The sequence below is a fragment of the Taudactylus pleione genome, unplaced genomic scaffold (genome assembly GCF_031769625.1).
Source record: "Taudactylus pleione unplaced genomic scaffold, aTauple2 ptg000093l, whole genome shotgun sequence".
Lineage (NCBI taxonomy): Eukaryota > Metazoa > Chordata > Amphibia > Anura > Myobatrachidae > Taudactylus > Taudactylus pleione.
In genome coordinates, this window is record NW_028284495.1 from 22,805,130 (window position 1) to 22,830,061 (window position 24,932).

Below are 24,932 nucleotides of genomic sequence, written 5' to 3' on the forward strand. Positions count from 1 at the left end.
TAGCCGGAGGCTGGAGTTCTCTTCTGAACTCCAGCTTCAGGCTCTCTCCATGCGCACTATGGGAGAGACGTCATGACGTCTCTCCCATAGTTCCGAGGAGCAGCCGGGCGGACAGGACGGCGGCAGATGCAGGAGAGGGGATTAAGGTAAGTGGGGTTTTTTTGTACAAGCGGCACTACAGGGGCATTATATGGGGGCACCACTACAGGGGCATAACTATGGGGGCACTACTACAGGGGCATTATTTGGGGGCACTACTACATGATTTCCTTCCTTTCAAATCAAGGGGCTAACGTCGGCGTATCTAAATATATTTTGGGGTAAAAGGTAAAAAAGTTCCCTGACCCCTGTCATAGGGCCTGATTCAGAGATGGACGCTAATGCGATCGTAGCTGCGAATATATGCAAATAGTTCCAAATCTTACCCTAGCATAAGGACCCCCACCGCTGCCTTCTCATATGCATACGATGTCGCTTACCAGTGTAAATATCAGTAACACCGACGCACAGCGAGCAGCCATCTTACATTTGTGGCAGGTCCGACCAGCCGCAGACTCGGAAGCACTTCTGAATCACAGAGAGCTCTCATGCTGCATAGTAGATCGCAAGGGCTAATTTATGCACGCCCATGTAATGGCGTTTAAACGGTCAGACACGCCTGCGTTTTATTAACCAAACTGTTACCTCCCCCAAATGCTGACTACCTGTCACTCACTTTGCGAATGGATCCTTGGTGCGTGCAAAATCGCAAGACTATCTCAGCACGTGCGCAGAGCGGCTTATACGCATGCGCAATGGCAAACAATCGTTTTATCTGCGTAACCGTCACATTAGCGTCCATCTCTAAATCAGGCCCATAGTCGGTGGTCATTTTGGTTGTCCTAATAGTCTTTGTGCTGTATATAGGGGGTAATTAAATAGTATAATGATTATGTCCAGTTGCCAAGTGTCCTAGATGGTGTATCTTACAGCTGTATAAAGTGTTTCACATACAGATACACCTAACCAACAGCAAAGTTTAGCATGCAATGTTATGCAAATGCCGTAAAGCATCTAAGAAGAAAAAATGTCTGCATTAGGTCATTTTCTTAGTAGTACTCTAGAGGTAAGCTTTCACGTCACTGTCCCTACCATAAGCTTCCCAAATCTTTACTGCATAAAAGCATTAGTACTCTAAACAGCATAAAGGGCACTGGAGATGTAATCCAATCCTATTACAATTCTACTGTATGTAAGGTGAGGAGACTGACCCTATTACATCCCGCCCAGTATGTTTTTCCAGAGTATTGAAAATATGAGTATAGAGCTACTCTCACACATTTTTAGAACTAACCCTATGTAATAGAGTGCGAGAACTTGCAAACTCGCATGTTTTTCATACCCCTGCAACTCACAAATGGCAAAACACACACCCAGATGTTTTGCCATTGTGTGGATACAGCTCTGGCAATGTAACAGAGTGTGGGTGTTTAACTCGCACACTATTTCTGATTGAAAACTCAAAAAAAAAAAAAAAAACAGACCTGCTTCAGGCTAGCCTGAGTAGGTCCGAGTTACACAGAAACATGCACAGATCCGTGAGATCCGTGCATGCTTCTGTGTTAAAAAAAAATAAAAAATGGTAAAATATAAAAAAAAATTATTTGGGATTTCTCCCTAAAAGCACAACCAGCACTGACCTTTTCTGAGCCGGTCCTGGTTGTGAAAGTACAGGGAAAAATAAACAATGGGTTCCCGTGTATTTTCAACAACCAGCAGCAGGTTCGGTGAGCCGGGTCCTGGTTCTGGAAATACAGGTGGACCCCTACTCATTTTGTCCCCTGTATTTTCGATAACCAGTATAGTCACTTTTCTAGCAGGGGTGTAACGCCGCAGTTTGAAAAAATGACTGTGCGCAGAGCCACAAAGCACAGGGGGCGGGTCCTCTCTGCCCACTACAGCTGCAGCCAAGCCTCAAATTGGGCAGCGAGAGGAGACTGCTGCAGCAGCAGCCTCCTCTCTCTCTTACTGACCCATGTACCGATGTGGCTGAGCTGCTATTGTAGACGTGGCCGCGGTGGTAGTGGGCAAAGCAGTGAGGAAGGTCACTGACCTGCGCCCCTCCAATTAGTACCTGCTTTCCCCCTCTTGGCGATCCTGCTGGCGATCAGTTGATAACACTGATCACCAGCAATACCCCCTGCACTACAGAAAAATCACTGAGTCTAGGGATGGTGGAAGGCCTCCCCCTAACCTAGCATCAATAAAATCAGGGGCACCCAATTAATAAGAAGGGGGGGTCCCCTTTTTAAATGATGGGTCCCCTTAGTACTTATTGTCTGGTGACCACCTTTGATCAAAGGACAATGTTAACCTGCAACACATTATATCCCAAGCTCTGCAGCTCCCTGCCATATCCCAAGCTCTGCAGCTCCCTGCCATATCCCAAGCTCTGCAGCTCCCTGCCATATCCCAAGCTCTGCAGCTCCCTGCCATATCCCAAGCTCTGCAGCTCCCTGCCATATCCCAAGCTCTGCAGCTCTCTGCCATATCCCAAGCTCTGCAGCTCTCTGCCATATCCCAAGCTCTGCAGCTCTCTGCCATATCCCAAGCTCTGCAGCTCTCTGCCATATCCCAAGCTCTGCAGCTCCCTGCCATATCCCAGCTCTAAAGCTCTCTGCCATATCCCAGCTCTCTGCCATATCCCAGCTCTGCAGCTCTCAACTTTGTCCCAACTCTGCACATCTTCACTAAATCACAGCTCTGCATCACCTCCACATATCACAGCTCTGTATCTCGCCACAATATCACAGCTCTGCACTAAATAACAGCTCAGCATCTCTACTAGATCACAGCTCTTTATTTAGCAGAACTAAGCACCTCTTTATTTAACCCCATCGCTCTGGAGGAATATCTGCATATACCTTAAGACTGCGGATGAAGAATCCCACTCATCATCTGCAAGAAAGTGCCCAAAGAAAAATTACATTACCCCCCTTGTTTGAAAGAGGGGCGTCCCCTTGCACTACAGAAAAATCATGGGGTACATGGATGATGGAAGGACTACCCAAACCTGGGGCACCCATTTTAGAAAGAGGGGGCCCCCTATTTAAAATGATGGGTACCTATAGTACTTATTGTCTGGTGATCACCGGACAGTTACCCGGCACTACGTAAAACTAACCTTTTCCATATATGTTGGAGGACACTAGAAACACTGTGGGCATCCATATTTGAAAGAGGGGAGTGACCACTTTCAAATGTTGTGTCCCCCTCTACAACAATTTAGGACACTGGGGAACCCAAGGGACTCCTCAGCCTGATGCCTCAGATGAGATGTCTCTGTGTTTCACTCCGCCCCTCTCTTCACTAACAGGTCATTGTATGACTTCGCCTACTGTCATAGTAGCGGTGTTACAACAAATTAATAATATTAATAATATTGAGTATGTTAACAGGACACTAATCAAGCATATAAGAATAATAAATCAAAAGTATTAGCAGTATAACGCAGTATATGTGAGATCAGATAACTTGCAGTGGATTTCTCGAATAGTGCAATAAATACTAATATATGGGTATTTTATATTTATGTGGTACTCGTACATAATATTTATTTATTATTTACTACCAGCTATTTATATAGCACACTCATACTCCGCTACGGTTTACAGAGAATATTTGGCCATTCACATCAGTCCCTGCCCCAACGGAGTTTACAATCTATACCCCCTACCACTCTAGGGTTAATTTGTTTGTCAGGAGCCAGTTAACCTACCAGTATATTTTTGGAGTGTGGGAAGAAACAGAGTTCCCAGAGTACACCCACGCAAACACGGGGAGAATGTACAAACTCCACACAGTTCAGGCCGAACCAACAACCTCAGTTCTCTGAGGCAGTAATGCTGACCATTACACCATCCATGCTGCCCATTTCATGGATATCATATTCTATTTATTTAACGGTTTCAGATAAAGCCCACTTGTATATATAAATGAGATCGCAAGAGCTTGAACATAGCATAATATCAAAATCATAAACTGCAACTTTTCTCTAGCAGAGATGAAATAAAAATGGAAAAATAATTATATAATTCTACTGTCCAGTATACACAGCTAATGAGAGTATGGTTCTTACAGAAAGTTCAATATAATGGAAGGAATAGCTCCAAAAATAATGCGTAAAGACAAACAGAATATCCAATAACAATTCCACAGGTCAGGGCAGGCAGCATACAATTGTAGTCAATGATTAAAGTCAAGGTCAAATAAACAGCAGTACACAAACCTAATCCATGTAGCACAAGTATAACCCGCAGAAGTAGAAATTAATAAAAGCAAGGAAACAAATTCCTTCTTGACTTTTAAACTTCCAGTAACAAGTGAACACATAACAAGCAAGAATGAACAGCCGAGCAATCAGTGATGTGGCCATCTGACTACTGCTACGTATAACAGGCATCCCATTTTCCAGTTGGCTAAAATGTGGAAGTGGATGGCAGAGACTTCCTGCTTATGAGCCACCATGCTAACTACCATCTAACATCTTGGTTGAAAAATATTCTAAGAGTACGATTATAATAAAAAGAAGTGTTTGGATTAAGGTCAGGACTTTGACTTGGCCATTCCAAAACTTTAAATGTATTCTTCTGTAACCATTCTTTGGTGGAATGAGTTGTGTGCTTTGGGTCGTTGTCTTGCTGCATGACTCACGTTCTCTTTAGATGCAGCTCATGGACAGATGTCCTGACATTTTCCTTTAGAATATTCTGGTATAATTCAGAAATCATTGTCCCATCAATGATAACAAGTCGTCCTGGGCCAGAAGCAGCAAAACAGGCCCAAAACCATGATACCACCACCACCGTGTTTCACAGATGGTATGAGGTTTTTATGCTGGAATGCAGTGTTCTCCTTTCTCCAAAAATAACGCTTCTCATTTAAACCAAAAAGCTCTAATAGTATTGTGGCTTGTCCAGGTGAATTTTAGCAAACTGCACACAGACAGCAATGTTCTTTTTGGAGAACAGCGGCTTTCTCCTTGTAACCCTGCCATGTACACCATTGTTGTTCAGTGTCCTTCTAATGGTGGACTCATGAACATTAATATTAGCTAATGTGAGAAAGGCCTTCAGTTGCTTAGAGGTTACCTTGGGTTCCTTTATGACCTTGCGAACTATTAGATGCCTTGTTCTTGGCGTGATCTTTGTTGGTCGACCACTCCGTGGGAAGGTAATAATGGTCTGGAATTTCCTCCATTTGTACACAATCTGTCTGACTGTTGATTGGTGGAGTCCAAACATTTAGAGATGAATTTGTAACCTTTTCCAGCCTGATGGGCATCAACAACTCTTCTTCTGAGGTCCTCAGAAATCTCCTTTGTTCGTGGCATGATACACTTCCACAAGCATGTGTAGTGAACATCAGACTTTGATAGATCCCTGTTCTTTTAAAAAACACAGGTTGTCCACTGACACCTGATTGTCATCCCATATATTAGAGTCAGGTATTTTCAATTTCACCTTCAAAATATCTGCCTAAAGGTTCACATACTTTTCACACTCAGATATGTGACATTGGATCATTTTCCTAAAAATAAAAAAAAAAATGAGAGAATTTTTTTGTCTAATTTGTTTGATTTTGCTCTTTTATCTACTTTTAGGACTTGTGTGAAAATCTGAGGCAGTTTTAGGCTGAATTTCAGCAGAAATATAGAAAATTGTAAAGGGTTCACAAACTTTCAAGCACCACTGTATTTACACCAATAATTAATATACCTGACTGGCAAATACACGACTCTGGGCAGGTCTGCATCTATTTGTAACTACACCAACTTGCCCTTACTGTAAGTGGCAGACATTAGACCTTCCCTTTCCTCACCCATCCTGCCTCTAAAGCCGCAAGTGGGTCCAAGTGTCAGATTAACACAAATCTGCATACATGCATATGTCTACAATACAACCTGCTTTCTGGGGAGGCCGCAAAACAATTTGCAGATTTTACACTGCTTAAACTGGGATTTAAATCCCATGTCATGGTGGTTACACTGATGGTGTCTACACACCCTCCTAAAAGTAAATACCAGGTGGTTTCTTGCAGTATATGAATGGATTGTCTGTCACAACAGACCATACCAAGTTTACAGCACTGTGACAACACTTTATGCAAAATTGATACAAATGTAGATTCCTACAGATGTGAGTGCTGAACACGTCTGTTATATTTACACGCCAACCTATTGAGGAGTCCATCGATGACATAGGAGAAGTGTGGTGTACATTTCATCCTGGCAGATCACAGAACATAGCCCACACTTTAATGTATCAGCTTGCCGGGTATATTACAAAAGTCAACGGGAAAAAGAATTATACAGAATTTGTGTCACATTATTCCCATACACTTCTATCCAACACAAAGACCATGTATACAGAAATTACACATGAAAGGTCCAAAATCTATATCTTGACATGGCTGTGAGCCCGCGTATACCATCGACAATAACAACTAAGAGATCAAGTGGATGGAAACAAAAAAGCAACAGGAGACACATTAATAAATAATGTTTAATTACAAGAGTGAATGAACAATGTAACACACAGAGCAAACATCCCAGGGTTTTATAGTTTATTTTCTGAAGATCTTCTACAAACCAGGTTGTTATTTACTGACATGTTAGCACATAGTATGTTATGTTATGTACACAGTGCATATAACTATTTCAATGTTTAAAGTAAAAAAAAAAAAAAAACACAATATATATGTTATACTATGGTAAACATTATTGTATATTTTTTTATTTCTGCTCAAAGAGATTCCAGAAGGGAGTTCCAAGTGGCAAGTGCAAGGGAAGGGAGGGCAGTACCATTTGTAACATCACCAATCTGCCCCCACCGCACACTGCCAGGATTATTGGCTGCTTGCAGTGCAAAGGGGTCCATGACTATGCAATGCACTGCTAATTGCATTGTCAAAACCTCCATCCACTACACTATATAATTGGGTGGAATGAGTAAAGGTGTCCTACTTTTTCTGGAGTCTGGGACACACAATTCAGGGAGAGTAAGCAATAATGTTTTACAGTCTACCTGTTCCTACACACAATGGACACATGAGTCCTTAGGATGCTTCCAGTGTGAGCTGGTTCTTACAGTTAGCATAGGGCAGTAAGTGGGGGGTTTTTTGTCTTTAAATATTAATGATTTATAGTAAGACAACTTCTCTGGAGACTGCAAAGTATAGCTGCCAGTGACACAAACAGTATGCAGTCGGGAAGCCGGCGGACCTAATTCCGACAGCCGGCTTCCCGACTGTCATATCCCGACAAGGGTCTAAAGACAGGCGTCGATATGCCGATGCCTGTCAGTAGACATACGCCAGGAGTCCGACGCCCGGCATCCCGATCGAAGGGAAACCGGGCGCGGATAGCCACGGAGGGGGGAGGGTTAGGTTTAGGGTTCCCGGGGGAGGACTTAGGGTTAGGCACCCCCCCTGGGAGGTTAGGTTTAGGCTAAGGTAAGGGGGGGGTTAGTATTAGGCACCCCCCCCCGGGAGGTTAGGTTTAGGCTAGGGGAAGGGGGTGTTAGTGTTAGGCACCCCCGGGGGGGACTTAGGTTTAAGCACTTAGAGGGGGGATTAGGGTTTGGCAAGGGGGGGGAGGGGGGGGGGGGAGTTTAGGGTTAGGCACCCCTCACAGAGGGTTAGGTGGTAGAAATAGGTTAGTATATACTTACCTTTGGCATGGGTCCGGCGGTGAATCATATCAAATACACACAAACACAGGCTTCTATAGGGGGTATTCAATTAGCAACGGAACTGCAGCGCCGTAGCGATTCAATTAGCAGGGATTACTCCGCGCGCAAGGCCCCACAGTCGGACTAAACCTCGCAGCTCATAAAGGGGCGAGGTAAAGTCCATGGAAAAACCACAATCGGGTTTGCGCGGGGGGAAAAAAACTCATTGATTCTGCAATTTACACGGAATCAGTGGGTTTCCGCGCCTGAATCCCGCTTTTTCGGCATGGGAAAAAGACTATTTAATTGAATAGCGTTTCCCCGCACTGCAGGGATTTGTGCCGGTAATTAGTCGCGGGGAAAACCCTGTGGCTAATGAATACGCCCCTATATCTCTGCATGGCATGTGAAGATAGACGATGCAATAAAGGGGGAGGGGGGTAATTTTACAGTTCAGAGAATTTAGAGCTCAGCAGGTCATTCCAACACCTCCCTGCTCACTTCATCATGTGCCGTAAAACTGTGGTTGTCATTGTGGTCCATGGTACTGTTTTGAAAATCACTAAGAGTAGCATGAAGGGACAAACCAAGGAAAATGGTGAATACTAAGATTATACTTCTAAACTTCCAGAGCAAATGTTCTTTTTAACAGGGAAAAAAAAGCACTCATAACTTTGTCATCGGATTTCGGCATTATATGTTGACCAGAACAAAGAGCGACAGATTGAACCAATCCGACTATGACACAGTGTGGAGAGAGACCAATCCCAGACCATTCAGTATGGGATTGGAGCTTGCAAACAATATTGCACAGAATAGAGTCAAATAGCCCCAATCTGAAAAGCACTGTTTCATAGTTAACCGTGAGAAGCAAAAAAAGAAAAAATATATTAAATACATTGTATTTACAGGTTCCAGCAAGTGAACTGCTTGGGCATGCTGGTGTTTGTGGAACTGTCTAAATCTGCCAGGCCATAGTTCCACCAGAGTATTCAATTTCCCTTTCTAGATTTGGTGAATTGGAAATCCATAAGTTATATACTCATGTATACTGTATATATTTTTCATATTCAAGGATATTGTTCAGAATATATTATTAATATTCAGCTATATAGCGCCAGAATATTCCAATGTTCTACACAGGTCGGAACAGTAATGAAGGCAGATTGTATCTTGTCATATTGTATTTTTATCATCATCCTTTATTTATATGGTGCCGCAATGGGTCTGCAGCGCCTTACATAATAGATAATAAATAGCAGAGCACACAAAAACAAGACAACAGTGCAAAAGACTTTAGCTGCATACACACGTAAAGATTTTCTGTCTAACCATCCAACTAGTTGATTGGTTGGACTGAAAATCTGGTAAGGTATGAAAGCAAATGACAATCAGCAATTTGCTCCCAAATGCCGGAAAATGGACAAAAACTGTTGTTTGAATAAATTGTTTAGATCAAACATTTTACAAACTTGTCTGACCGACCATTTTCATCTGTTTTCTGGCATTTAGGAGCAAATTGCTGATTGTTATTTGCTTTCATACCTTACCAGATTTTCAGTCCAACCAATCAACTAGTTGGATGGTTGGATAGAAAATCTTTACGTGTGTATGCAGCTTTAAAGTACAAGATATTGCAGAACACAGCAAACAAGCTATATAACCATTGCTGCACAAGCAGTCACAATATCCGCAAAAGCAGTACTAGCTGAACTCAGTGACTCAGTGACCATTAATGGCAATGGGGAGCAGATGATACTTTAAATGAGAGAAGAAAAAGCACATAAAGGCCCTGCTCGTGAGAGCTTACAATCTATAGGGGAGGGGCAGAGAGATTGTGTTCACACTATGCGATTATTTACCAAGCAGATGAGAAGACACAATTGAACAATGCATCGCGCCGTCCGTACACACTGCATAATGCGGTGCGATGTCTCATTCCGTGATGCATTTAGCAGCATGACGTCGCTCAGTGCATCGTCCCATGTGCTGTGCAGCACAGCAGACAGGTATGATGAAGAGTTGGATGGAAATTAGATGTATGTTATTCCCTCCTGAACTGTGTGCACAGAAAGGAGTACATTCGCCCATATTAATAGGTACACGCATCTTGCAGTGCCCCCGGCTCCTATACGTACGCTTGGTTTGCTCCTAGTCAGCAGCAGCAGCATGCGCTTGTACCTACCCTATACTAGGTTCAAAAGATGTTCTTAAATCCAGGACTGCATAGCCCACAGTTCTAACAGACAAGTCCTCATTGAACCTTGCTTACATTAGAATGCACTGGTTACAGCCAGTTCCACCATTGCAGTTGTAAGTGTACATGTGATTAAAATGCATATGGTTCTGCTTGTGCTCAGTTCTGAAGCGTGTGCAAAGCCAAAACACGCAAGATACACAGTCATATGTTCAACTCTGCATCAGCCAATAAGTGTCATTAAATGGGGATAACTATAAAAGTGGTTGTCTTCAGGGGGTGAAAGACTGAATTGAAAGTCCCCATGCAGAACTTTTTGAGGAGGAAGACACTGTGGTCCATCTTTCTGCTGTCCCCAGGGGCACACTATGCTCTGAGATGATAGTCAGTGCAGGCAATGACAGAACTGCCTTCACATACTAGGAATAACGACTACTGTTAAAGGGTGTGTGCAGAGTTAAGGGTGACCATCCCCTCTCATCTCTGGGCCCTGCTGCAACAGTGGTAGTTCCCCCAGCAACCTTGTATTTGAACATGCATAAGCAATGAAGGAAATATTGTAGCCAAAAAGTTGCAGAAGTACAAAGTGCTTCCTGGTTTTTTGTTTTTTTACACCACTCTTATGATTATCCCCTAATCTTAGTGTATAGAGAATATTCAGATGAACAGAGGAGAATGAGCTAAAAACTTTACAAGATAGTTCTTGCCCATGAAAGAGACTGCAGCTGTACACTATTCCCAGAGGGTCATTACAGTCAGCTGAATAGCTCTTCATGAATAAACACTTCATTTTGCTCAATTAGCAGTTTTGCAGTGTACTCTGACGACATCTCAGCTGAACAACATTAACCCTTTCAATCTCTCTCCAGACATGTCACCGTTCCTTTTACTGAATGGGGCTCAGCTGTTTTATTAAACAAATACAGGTTCTCTCTGTATTACTGAATTATATACAGTGACTCCCAGAACCACTCTGCAATAAATGAGTCTTTATGTGGCCCTCCTTGCTCACAATCATGTTACAACTACACTTCTGGTTTGATAGGTAACACGGTGCGGCATAAATAAATAATAAATAAGCTGTGACCGAAATGACCTCAGCCAGCCCGAGCCTTACCGGTGTTTTTTAATGCCGTTAGATGTGGCATCTCCTCCGCCGGCCTTCTTGTCCTCTGACATGCTGTCCTGATTACAGAAGCTCAAATGTAAACTCTCTTCTCCAGAGGAATTTCCAACAGTCTCAAACCCACTCAAGGAATGATCAGACTCTGAATCTAAGGGAAGCGCAATTGTGTTAATGAAATATTCACTTCATACTCCCAGCCTCACTGCAACAACTGAAAACTGCTCACATTCGCTCGGCTCGGAAACCTGAGCAGGTTATTTTGTTATATGTGACAGGCTCCATCCAGCAACAGATGCAGCTCACATTAGCTCTTCACAAGTTACCCGGAAAAACAAAGGCATACTCAACCATTTTATAGTTCAATGTCAATGGGTATAATGCTTATTTGTGATACATTGTGTTGGTGACTTAGGTGTTCAGAATAAATGTATTCATTGTTTATATTAGGAATCCAAGATAGGGACAGACTGTGTGTTGCAAATGACAATGTAATCACTTATGAGCATCAGAGCTCTTTTTTCCACCAAGCTTAAAAGTCCACAGTAAATGGATAAAATAAAAAACATAATGAATGAACACATCCAATGATCAAAGGGTAACAAACGTCCAGTTATAAATGGATAAAAAAAAAGAATGAACACATCCAATGGTCAAAGGGTAACAATTTATTTAATTAATATAATTTTTTATCTAAATATGATTTTAAAAGAAGACATAAGGCAGCATGGATTTACATCTTTCAGCATTTGATTTTTTTTTTTATTGTAACCAACAAGATGGCAACAACGTTATAATTATTCCCCTAAATAGCTTCCCATTTCAAAGTCTATACTGCAGGCAGCTCCAGTACAGTGTATGTTGCTGCAGTCAACATGTACTAGGCAAAAAGTGTCCAGGTGCTGCCTGTAAAGCAAGCTCCAGCTGAACGGATGTATGCTGCATGGAAAGTCAGCTCTCTGACTGATTTCAGCTATTTTATTTATGTTATTTTCTTCTTTTATTTTTTACAGTGCTCCTGCTACAAACCAGATTGTGATGGGAACATTTCTGACACTCATGTATCATACTTGTACAAACACGACTGCACACATGAACCCTACATTACATACTCTCAATACATGATGAACATACATAGCCTTTTTTGACAATTTTGTAGTACAGTGAAATATACAACTATGCTCCTTTAAGTAAAAGTTACCTGACAGCAAACAAGTAAGAAAATATTTTTTTGAAAATTGTAAACGTTCACTATAAAACAAACATCAACAAACAAATCAGTGTTAGTAAGTACAGTATCATTCCCTATGGGCTTTATAACTAAAGAGGAATCTAATATAACCTCAGTGACAAAACACCTGGCTTGGAGCCATGAGTGTAAAATAGATGGTTTCGGGTTATAATAATACATTTCACTTAATTATGGAAAAAAAAATCCCCAAAGGAGAAAATACCTGAAACGGCATCATAGAATTCATCCTCGCTGAGAATGCTGAGGTGCGGAGGTGTTCCTTTAACCAGAGACTGTTCCAATTCGTGGTGCTCAGTAGCCAATGTCTGTAACGCCTCTGATAAGATCTTACTTTTCTCCTGCTCGTGTTCCAGTTTCAGATTTCTCGCCTAAAATGGAGAAATAACATTCCTGTGTTAGTTCATTACCTGTAAAAGGTAAATGAAGGTGAAGACAAAAAGTAGTAGAAAATTCTATTATAAATCATATTAGTTAAATGAAAAGGAGAGGTCCCATTGCACAGGTTTTCCCAATTAAGCAGTGGGTCTAAAATAACTGCAAGATAAAAGTTTCTTTTTGAAGGCTGTATTTGTTTCAGTGTCATATAAGGGCGTATTGTGAACTATATATGTTAGCAATTCCTGTTTAAGCAGTTATATTCAATTATTATTACAAAAAGTATAGACATGCCTGCAAGTGGACAGTGCTATATATAGATGTGTCCACATACATATTACTTCCATGAGGGTTAAACAGCCCTTCTAGGATGCACAAGCAGCTTCTGCTGATTAAAATGATATGTGGCATGCCTACATTCTGTGTCCAAATGCAGGTGTATTTGCATGTGAAAATGCTACGTCAGTGTCACAGCCGATTTGCGACTAAGATGCATTTGAAGGCAAAAAGTCGCACGAAAAGACGTGGCCTGTAACGCACAGAGCTAAGATGTATGTGGACACATCTGTACTTCCCACTCTAAACATGCATGTGAGCAACGCTAACAGTGCAGAATATAGATCTCTTCCTTATCACAAAACCTTCCCATTGCAGGTCCTGTTAAACTCGGCGAGAAGTGATAGGAACAAAAATACACATGTAAAAAAATCCTATATTACATTATAACTAAACAAAACAGCATACAGTTCAGACAGCATGCAGTTCAGACAGCATGCAGTTCAGACAGCATGCAGTTCAGACAGCATGCAGTTCAGACAGCATGCAGTTCAGACAGCATGCAGTTCAGAGAAAACAGCAGCAGATCTGTCTTGTTTCTGAAAATACTTTAAATAAATTTGTTCTGAGAAATATAAAAATAATAATAAAAGCTTCCCTTATACCCAAATTTTAGCTGCATTAAAATTCAGAGAAACTTATTTTGTGCTTACTAAACTACAATTCAGGGAAGCATTAAATGACAAGTTCCTGTTTGTACTGTAATGCAAAGAAGCACAATTCTGTAGGAGAACTCATGGTGGCACCATAATGCACTGTTCACCTTCAATTAAAATGAATTCAGGAAAGCAATAAAAAGCAGGTTCCAGTTTGTGATAAACATACAGAAAGCATCAAACACTGCTTCCATTGTGCCTCAGAATTTAGATTAGTGTTTGACTGTCGAACCTCATACACTACTGCCGCAGTCGCGCCAAACATCCCTTCTCTGCTCACCAGGTTCCGTGCGACTGGGCTTAAGCAGAGGGTCTTTATCGCTTGAATGTGCATCTTAGCCGCACAAATTAAACAATGTGATGTGACAAAACCGCTTAACTAGACTGCACAGATTAATTTGATGTGCGCCACTTGTACATCTGAGTGCGAATGAGACTGATCCTGTATAGGAAGTGCCTCGGTGACAAGTTCCGCTGTGCCTTATCTGCATACCTCCCAACTGTCTCGCTGCCCCACCAGCGGGACGCAGTGTCCCGCGGTGGGGGGGAAGCATGTACCGCTGCTATGCAGAGCAGCATGTATGCAGTGCGAGAATAGATGCTGTGCGCAAGTACGGGAGGAAGCCCGGGGGCAGCACACCATCTTGGAGATGCAGGGCACGCCCCTTAGTGATGGAAACGGGATGTGCCGCTAAGCCATGCCCTTTTGAAGACAGGCCACACACCCTTTTCGGGAGCGCAGACATGTACCGATCAGCCTTCATCAAATGTTGGGAGGTATGCATCTGTGACTTTATACATATTGAAATGAATTCCTGTGAGGTTAAAGTCGTAGTCTGGCGTCTCTGGTACAGATACTGCATCTGCGGTCCAACTTAGATGCAAACTTAAAGAAGCTTAAAGAAAAAGTTGTAACACTACTCCGCTCAGAACGGCTCGCAAAGTTTGGCTTGTCAACTGCATTTGTTGTTACAAAGTCCCAAGCTATATTGGAGTCTCCAATATGCGTCACCATTAATCTAATGCGCTCTCATTATCAGAGCATATAATGTGCCACAGCACTGGAACCCAATCCACTCTTTCATCTATACCAGCCCACTGGGAGTATCCCAAATTATCTGGCAACTACTACAGAACAGACTGGCACTACAGTATGTATTTACTACCAGTTATTTATATAGCACACACATATTCAGCAGCATATTACAGATACTATTTGGCTGTTCACATCAGTCCCTGCCCCAGTGGAGCTTATAATCTATGCTCCCTACCACATGTACACACTCGTACACACACACACTAGGGTTAATTGTGTTGTAGGGAGCCAATAAACCTACTAGTATATTTTTGAAGGCACGGGGAGGATATACTTGTACAAACTCCACAGAGATAGGGCCAGGCTGGGAATCAAACCCAAAACCTCAGTGCTGTGGGGAAGGCATTAATAATGACAGAGTAAGGTGTGCAACAATATAGTACATAAGGTGGTTACAATGCGTCACATAAGTTTCATCATGGAAATCCCTGGCAAATGTATTCCTTTTCTAATGCAGGTGAATAAATACACAGAACACAAAAGCATCTCTCTGCACTACACCTGATGGCTATAAATGACTGCAACGGTGATGACAAATGAAAGAGAACATTCAAATGTCCTAAAATAACAAACACCAGGTTATGTTTTATGAAAATAATGATGTGAACTGCACCGATGTTAAAGTGGGTAGTTGTGAACAGATCCGTAGCATAAAGACTGCAAGACTTTGCGGGTGAAACTCCAATCTATTATTTCAGTAATCTTATAGGGGCTATACAAATGGATTATTTTTACTGCCTGGTGTGAGAATAGTGAGATTCGGGATTTCTTTGACAGAATGTTGCTTATTTTTCCAGGAGCCTCTACTTTGTGTTTGTCCTTCTCAATGAGCTGGCTGTTCCTTGCCTTGTGCTGAGGATTTGCACAGGTGAGCAACCGCCTGTGCCTAAAATAGCTGAGCAACTAGGGTGTTATGAGATCAGTAGCTGCCATGTACAGGGAGAAGTCTACACAAGAAAGCCCCAGGGAAAGGAATGTAAACAAGAAAAAAATTTAAAGATAATAGGAATACACTGCAAAGGAAGAGGAGCAAAGTTAGGTTATATAATGGAAGCGTGCCTTGTGTATATTAAATATAAATATTTCTCAGAACTTATTTCACTGTATGCATTCTGAACTTTATTCAGAGTTTGACAAAAATTTTATATTCATCCAGAGACAAAAAAATGAGCATTTTGCTACCTACTCTGAGCTGGTCGCAAACGCGGCTCCCGTCCCATGCAAGTAAGAGGAGCAGATGCGTCAGCAATGTGACAGGAGGTCTGGCTTCACTGTGAGGATAAAACAGCACACAACTCATAGTATATCTGCATAAGTGGGTGTGAATTAGATGTGTTTGGCAATACAGACTGATTCCGAGATGTACGCAATGCTGATCTTTCCGCAGATCGAGCGGCTCTTAGCCATAATTCATAGTGTTCACTCTAGCTCCGGCGCGAGGCAGGGCGCCGAAGCTAGAGAGGGCACGTTCATCCGCGCGCCGCGGGCACGCATGCGTCCAAGGGGGCGTGGTCATCGAAAAGGCGACGTGTCTATAAGACGCGTCCCCTTTTCGTCACTCTTGGGGGCGTGCCCGGCACTTACGGACACGCCGGGCAGCCCCCAAGCCCTGCAGACAGGGAGAATAGATGCCGGGCGCATGCGCCCGGCGTCTATTCTCCAGCGGTGACCGGGCCACTGCACATTTCTTCACCCGCGGGACACTGCGACCCGCAGGTGAAGACAGTTCCCGCAGGCTGTTAGGGCAGGGCGCTTTTTGCCCTCCTTCTGGAGGGCAGGGCGCTTTTTGCCTTCCAGAAAGAGGACAGGGCGCCGCGCCCCGCTAAAACAGCCTAGCGGGAACGCTAAATTCATGCGTGTAAGCCGCAATGCACACGTGCAGTGATTGATCTGCGATTATGCTTGCACAGAGGAATCACTCGCAAAGTGAGTGACAGTCAGCATTTGGGGAGGTAATGGGGGTGGTTAGTAAAATGCAGGCTGGTCTGACCAGGGCCGGATTAAGGTCTGTGGAGGCCCCTGGGCAACAAACATGTGGGGGCCCCTATTAAATGTGACAAACTGGGGGTATGCGCAATGGGAACCTTATGCAGAGCCCCCAGTAGTGTCAGTGCCCACAGTGGTAGTGCCCTGTATGCAGTGCACCCAGTAGTAGTGCACCTTATGCAGTGCCCAAATGCAATACTCCCATTAGTAGTGCCCCCTGTAGTAACGCCCTCTGTATAAATGCCCCCAGTAGTAATACCCCTGTAGTTGTGCCCCAAAATAGTAATGCCCCCCAGTAGTAATTGGGCGTGTGCCCAATAGTAATGCCCTAGTAGTAATGCCCCCTGTATAAATCCCCCAGTAGTAATACACATGTAGTTGTGCCCCCATCAGTAATGCCCCCAGTAGTCATTCCCCCTGTAGCACAGCCCTCTGTAGAAATGCCCCCAATAGTAATGCCCCCAATACTAATGCTCCCTCTCTAGTAGAGCCCCCAATAGTAATGCCCCCTGATTAATGCCCCCAGTAGTAAAGCCTCCCCCTCCGAGTAATGCCCCCTCCCCAGCAATAATGCCTCCCCCCCGGGTAATGCCCCCAGTAGTAATTCCCCCCCAGTAATGCCCCCAGTAGTAATGCTTCCCCCCGTGTAATGCCCCCCCCACCAGTAATGCCCCCAGTAGTAGTATTGCCTCTCCCATCCCCGAGTAATGCCCCAGTAGTAATGCTCCCACCCGTGTAATGCCCCCCCACCAGTAATGCCCCCAGTAGGCCGCTTGCACTAAAAAAAAAATTAAATAAAGCTCATACTTACCTTAAGCTAAGCCCCGCATCCGCTGCAATCCGCTCGGCTGCTCCTCTGCACTGTGGGAGAGACTTCATGACGTCTCTTCCTTAGTGCACTGCGTGAGCCGGAAACTGGAGCTCACGTGAGCTCAAGCCTCCGACTCCGGGTGCCGCTGCAGGGAGGGAGCCGGGCACCCGCTGGTTACAGCGTGCGCCTGGTAAATGGAGCCTCCCTGCAGTGCCGGGGTTAGGTTGGCCGGAGGAGGCGGAACTGGTTCCGTCTCCTACGGTCCACTTTAACCCCGATGGGTGTGGGGGCCCAGGGACGATCGCCCCTGTCGCCCCCCTGTTAATCCGGCCCTGGGTCTGACCGTTTAAACACTGTTTTCAGGGCATGCATAAATTAGCCAATGCATCCTTGCTCATAGTCTGGAGACATGCTGTGCACCTAAAGCTGGCCACACACTAGACCAACTTTCATCCAACTAGTTGATTGGTTGGAATGAAAATCTGGTAACGTATGGGAGTAACTGATGATCAGCAATTTGCTCCTAAATGCCACAAAACAGATGAAAATGGTCGTTCAGACAAGTTCTGAGCTTTACTCAGCAGGCCGATGACCGCCTGATTTACGTTCCATGTTTCCAGTTGTGTGTGTGACATGCTGTCAGTGAGCCTCTCTAACTACTTACGAGTGAGTCATTAGCATATTTTCGCTGCTGCCTTCCATGCGAAATCGCAGCTGCGATTGCTACAGCATACATCTCTGAATCAGACCCACAGTCAATGGTTGTAATCATCATCGGATCACAACTTGTACCAGGGTTTGAGTATCCCCGATCATCTAGCACCAAACAGGCACAATTGTGACTTTGACGGCCATCTTGGTTGCAGTTTGTGCTGAAGCGCTCTTGCTGTACTATGGCCGTGTGTACAGGGACCGTCCAACCCCTGTCCCAAGCACGCTGAAGTGATGTGAATGAGTAAATATCCTCTGTAGAATATGTATGCGTTATATAAATAACTTAACAAATAATAAGTGCAAACATACCGGAAAAAAAAACAGGCATCATGAAAAGAAGGAAAAACAATGAGCATGACATGTGCCGGCAGGTGCAAGTTCCTCCTGAACCGGCCACTTCTCACATCTATGACACTTGCAGCACTGCTAGATGTAAAACTAAAATTACGATTCACCTTTAACTATTTCATTTTAGTATCTTGCTGAAAGGTTTCTCATGTTACTATAAGTCAGGTTTTAAGTGTATAGTCTGCTTACTTGATTCACACATACAGAAAGGGTCTAGGACCATGTTGTGTAGATTTTCTTTAGCAAAACACACACATATATATATACACAGACCTCTAATGCAATTTCTCCTGGTCACCAATAGTTACTTTAGAATATATGCAGAGTGGGCTGAAACATGGACAAATGTGAGGCAGGATACATTGTAGCAGACCTCAGGTATCATAGGTTTATAACAATATAGAATCACATATGCAGTCACTGAAAAATAAATGTTGCCCTTTTTTAATCTGTGTTCTTATACCATAAAGAATAATCATGTAACTCCCGCCAAGCACATAAAATGTATAAATCTTATTTCTTGTGAGAAAGTAGATTATACAGTATAATTTAGTAAATTAAAAAATACAGTGCATCCGGAAAGTATTCACAGTGCTTTACTTTTTCAACATTTTGTTATGTTACAGCCTTATTCCAAAATAGAATAAATTCATTTTTGTCCTCAAAATTCTACACACAATACCCCATAATGGCAATGTGTAAAAAGTTTTAGATTTTTGCAAATTTAATAAAAAAATTAAAAACAATAAGAAATCACATGTACATAACTATTCGCAGCCTTTGCCATGAAGCTCAAAATTGAGCTCAGGTGCATCCTGTTTCCACTGATCATCCTTGAGATGTTCCTACAGCTTAATTGGAGTCCACCTGTGGTACAATCAGCTGATTGGACATGATTTTGAAAGGCATACACCTGTCTATATAAGGTCCCACACTTGACAGCGCATGTTAGAGCACAAACCAAGGAATTGTCTGTAGACCTACGAGACAGGATTGTCTCGAGGCACAAATCTGGGGAAGGGTACAGAAAAATATCTGCTGTTTTGAAGGTCCCATTGAGCACAGTTGAGCACAGATTTACATCATCCGTAAATGGAAGAAGTTCAGAACCACCAGGACTCTTCCTAGAGTTGGCCAGCCGTCTAAACTGAGCGATCGTGGGAGAAGGGCCCTATTCAGGGAGGTGACCAAGAACCCGATGGTCACTCTGTCAGAGCTACAGCATTCCTCTGTGGAGAGAGGAGAACCTTCCAGAAGGAAACCATCTCTGCAGCAATCCACCAATCAGGCCTGTATGGTAGAGTGGCCAGAAGGAAGCCACTCTACCATACAGGCAAAACACCTGCCGCAACCACCTGCAATGAAGAATACACCTGCCGCATACTTAGCTACGCCCCCTTAATTTATTTTGTTAGATAAAAACTTGTTTCCCATATATTTTTTTTTTAACCCCAAAATTAAAATTATTTTTTTGGGGTGTCCCTATTTTAATTTTTTTTTTTTTTTCTTCCACATATTTCGTTTTTAGGGGCAATTCCCAGGGGTGCACTTTTTTTCGCCATGAAGACATGGTGAAAACTTATCCCCGTTTGTTTTACAAAAACTTTTCGAACCGGCGAAAAGTCTTTGTAATTGAATACGTGGATAATTGAAACATGCGAAAATGACATCATCGGCGAGACTTTTCGCAGCCTAATTGAATACGGACCCTTGAGTGGCCCAGCCAGAGCCCAAACTTGAATCTGATTGACAGTGGCGTCTTAACCTGACATCACACCCGGTGCGGGCCGGGACTGGGATCCTTCATTGCGCGCGGTGCCGGAAAATAAGGGGCGTGGCCTCATTGGTGGGGGCGTGGCCCCGCAGGCCGAACACCCGTTTTTTGTAAAACCGGGGGTGCTGGAGGTGCAGGCTGCTCGGGGACCAGCCTGTTTGAAGTGCTGGTTCTCTCACTATGCTAGGAGCAGAGTGCTGCACCCGGCTCCTGTCACTGAGGGGGAGCCAACACTTTGGTGTCACCCCTCGGATGGTGACACCCGGTGCGGCCCACACCCCCATTGTGACGCCAGTGCCGATTGAACATCTCTGGAGAGATCTGAAAATGGCTGTGCACTGACGCTTCCCATCCAACCTGATGGAGCTTGAGAGGTGCTGCACTAGCTGATCATCAGGTAGTGATAATGGCTCAGCATAGAAGCAGAACATTTGGTAGTTAGATCTAGAACAGTCAGCTTTGTGTTAATTCCAAGCCAAGAAGAAAAGACAATGATTACAGGAAGGCAATAGTTGCTGCTAATCAGTCTAGAAAGGGTTATAAGGCCAATTCCAAACAGTCCATCAGTCTACAGTGAAAAATGATTTACAGGATATAGATTACTGAATTCAAAAGTACCCCAAATCTATATACAATTATCTACATTTCTTTGCCAATATGGTGACAATGAAAACAAGAGATATGGTAAGAACTTACCTTTGTTATCTCTGTTTCTACGAAGTCCATAGGGTCCACAGGGTTGACCTTGGGGTATAAGTTGGGAACCAAATCCGGGCACCACGCAGTTAAAGCTTTTAGCTCCCAGGATGCACTTGGGTCCACTCTCCCTATAACCCCGCCCCCCAGCCAGAGGCACCTCAGTTTGTAAGTAGCCAAAGGCCGGAGGAGGAGAGAAAAAGAGAGAGAAAACTGGTACACTCTAGAACCATACTCACAGAAAAAGAGACGGGAAACCGGTGACCAGTAACACAGCCCATATGATGCCAGGTGCGTCAGGGCGGGCGCCCTGTGGACCCTATGGACTTCGTAGAAACAGAGATAACAAAGGTAAGTTCTTACCATATCTCTTGTTTTCTACTTCAGGGTCCATAGGGGGTCCACAGGGTTGACCTTGGGGATGTCCCAAAGCAGTTCAACCAAGGGTGGGGACGCTCCTGTGCTGAGAGGAGAATCCGTCGCCAAAAAGGAAGCATCCTGAGAGACAAAGGAAACCAATGCCTAGAACCTTAAAAAGGTATGGACAGAAGACCACGTGGACACCTAGTAAGGCAAAACAGCCGAGGCGCCACAACGAGCCGCCCACGAGGGTTACATGGCCCGAGAAAAAACAAGCCTCAACGACAGAAATGCCCACCCATGGGTAGGCCCCTGAGGAAGACATACGAGGCCATCCAGCCAACATTTCATTATGGGCCGGCCATCGTTTCCTGTGAAAACCAGAAACCGCAGACCACCAATAAGTCCGATTACCATAAGGAACTTGAACGGATCACATAAAGCCAAAGAGGCCAGACCACAGTCAATGAGGTCACACCAGCCGAGAGGACTGGGGACTGAATGGCTGTACCATAAGTTCCAGAATAATATGGAACCTAAAAACCACTCTAAGAAGAAGCACAGGGCGAGAGCAACTCACACCCTGACATGATGCCCTCCAGAAGAGGGAGCCACATGAGAACGCTCCTAATTCAGACACTCTCCTGGTTGACTTAAACACCCTGAGAGAGAGAGAGAGAGAGAGAGAGAGAGAGAGAGAGAGAGAGAGAGAGAGAGCGCTTAAACAATAGACCATGTAATGGCTATCACAACCAGCGGTTCCATTGACTGTCCCCGGAGGGAACAAAGAACCACTACTAACTCCCCAGGAGTCCCTAGGGAGGACAAGTGGAGGCATAATCCAGAAAACACTCCAAAGGATGAACTGGATACCAGAGCGGAGCAATTCCATATCTTAACCATACCGACAGTGTAGAGATCCGCACTGTCAGGAAGGCCAGGCCAAGGGTGAAACCCAAGCCAGCCGGAAGGAATGCCAGAATATCTGGAAATCCTGGACACCGGAGGATCGTATCGACAGGTACGATACCATAAGAATTATGTATGCCACAGTCCGTGGCAGATCCCAGCAAAGTCTGGCCTATCTGCTCTAAACATCTCAATGAAGACAGAGCCAGGAAAGCCCTAGGACCACAGTAGGGGCGCAGTCAAAGACAAACCATCCAGGTCCAGGGAAAAACAAGGACCCTGAGACAACAGGTCCAGATAGTGAAGCAGTAGGAACGGAGCATCGATGAGGAGACTCCGAAAATCTTAGTACCAGTGATGTCTGAGACGAACTGGAGCCCCCAGAAGGAAAGCCCCTCCGTCTCGAATTAAACTTCCGAAGACCTCGAGGAAGAAGGGAGACCGGAGGACATAGGTACACAAAGTGGAAGGACCACTTCACTGACAAAGAGTCACTGAAGGTAGCTTCAGTACTCCTAGAGCTGGACTGTAACACCGGTAATGTGTGATCGAGTCAGAAGGCCATGAGGATCTCTCCCCTCAGGGAGGCCCCCTCTGCTCACCAGGAGTTGAAACCTCTCTTGGAGAAGAGACTAGTCCCCGGGATGCACGTCATGACGGCTGAGGAAGCCCGCTTCCTAATGGAAAGCTCCGGGAATAAACACTGCAGAGTTGGCCAGGAGAAGACCCTTGGACTATGTCAGAATGGATAACATTCCTGACATTGCCACCCAACTACCAGTGTTGCCTAGATGGAAGCCACTGTTGTGACACTGTCGGACTGAACCTATTCAGGTTTACCGTGACATATGGGTTAGGCCAGAGTGAAGGTCCAAGACAGCCTAAAGTATCAACAAGTTAAGTGGCAGGGCAGAAGCGACAGACGTCCAACTGCCCCGAAACGAATGCGGACCAGACACTGTCTGTAGCAAAGAACACCCTGGACGAGATGGCCATAGCCACCCGGATAGAGACCAACTCGCCTCCGGAGAAAGTATCATCGTTCGAACAGCGATCCGATGGAAAAAACTCGATCCATCTGGAGGGGAGTCAATTATGGCAAGGCCTGGAATGGAACTGAGCACATTCCACCCTACCAAAAGGTAGACACTCTGGTAGACCGCGCATCACAAAGAGTAATGACATATGTCGACTGCGTAGATATCCGCACACTCCAAGTTGAAGAGTGGAGATCTTGTCTTACGCCAGAAAAATTCTCAGATTCTGAGAATCCAGCAGTGCTCCCAGATGAAGAAAACCCTGTGAGGGATGCAGGGAGGACTTTTTCTCCGTTGACTAATTATCTGTGCCGAGAAGAAGCCACGGTTATCCTGACCTGGCGGTAAAGTACCTTGGTGATCCTGCTAAAAGCAGGAGACCGGCCAGAGAAAGGAGCATTCGGATACACTGAACAGGTGAACTGTCAGAAAATCCATAAGGCTGGTAAACCCCGGTGGAGTTGAGGACAGTCCCAAAAGGCAGAGCCCGAAACTTACAAGTGTTGCTGTGGCACAGCAAACCTGAACCCATCCTGATGAGAGGGCTCTGTATGTACCCGTAGGTACGTATCCTGAATATTCAGATATACCATAAAATCCCCAGGTTCCAAACGTCGGATGATGGAGCATGGACGATTCCACCTGAGTCCAGGCACCGTTGGAATCTGATTCAGGGATTTGAGACAGAGTATAGGCAAATGAGGACCCGTCGGTCACTGCCCCAGAAAGAAAGAAGAACTACCATTCCCTCACTGAGATAGTGAGGTTGGCCGAAATAGCTCTGCTTACCACAAAGACTGTATAGCTTTCTGGGATTGTAAGGCCCTGATCAGGTCTGAAGAAGGGCCGGTGTAACAATGCCTGTGAGGAGGCCGCCTGAGCAATGAGAGGCCGTTGAGAATCAGTACCTCACTCTGGAATTCCCCAGATGTAGACCTGTCCCGTCAGGCTGAGGTTATATCCTCAGGTGTAGAAACAGGGTCGTCCGGAAGTCCAGGACTGCTCAGTACTGGATATGGTGGCCCCCATGGAGGCCGACAGCCTAGGAAAAAACAGGCCTTTAGGCTGACCCTGAGGACAAAAAGACTTAACAGAGTTAGTCCGAATGTAGTGGGAGTAGCTAAAGACGGTATCTCCCCATTAGTGATACTGCCAATGATGCAACGATCTTGTCAAGGTCAGGACCAAACAAGATCTTCCCCATGGAAGGAGTCTGCACCTCTGCTTTCCCATAATGCAGCCATAGGGTATTGCGGCGAATACAGTCGCCGCCGAAACCCTGAAAGTTAGAAGACCGGCATCCAATGTAGGTAATCCCACATATGACCACTGCATATTTTATGTGAGCGGCAAAAGATATTTGAACCCCAGACGTGTTGGTGGGGAAAAACGTCACAAAAGCATCACCATGCGATGGCCATGGTAGGACGGGCAACAGGCCCTGAAAACGAGTACATTGATTTCAGGCAAAGTTACCACCTACGGATCCGTAAAATCCGTCCAGGCCGGGATGGGAGGCGTATTAATGCCTGTAACCCGACGATTAACATACA

At 44.5% G+C, this 24,932-nt stretch overlaps 1 protein-coding gene across 4 annotated transcripts in view; it reads right to left on the reverse strand.

Annotated features, from left to right (window-relative positions):
• The window catches only part of OSBPL1A (oxysterol binding protein like 1A), a 200,249-nt gene that overhangs the window by 75,457 nt on the left and 99,860 nt on the right, over window positions 1-24,932 (reverse strand). For all 4 annotated transcript variants that reach the window (XM_088469602.1, XM_088469600.1, XM_088469603.1 and 1 more), the window contains 2 exons: window positions 12,484-12,649; window positions 11,024-11,180 (listed from right to left, as the gene is read on the reverse strand). In XM_088469602.1, coding sequence (XP_088325728.1) covers window positions 11,024-11,180; window positions 12,484-12,649 — 323 coding nt within the window. The remainder of the gene's footprint in view (window positions 1-11,023; window positions 11,181-12,483; window positions 12,650-24,932) is intronic.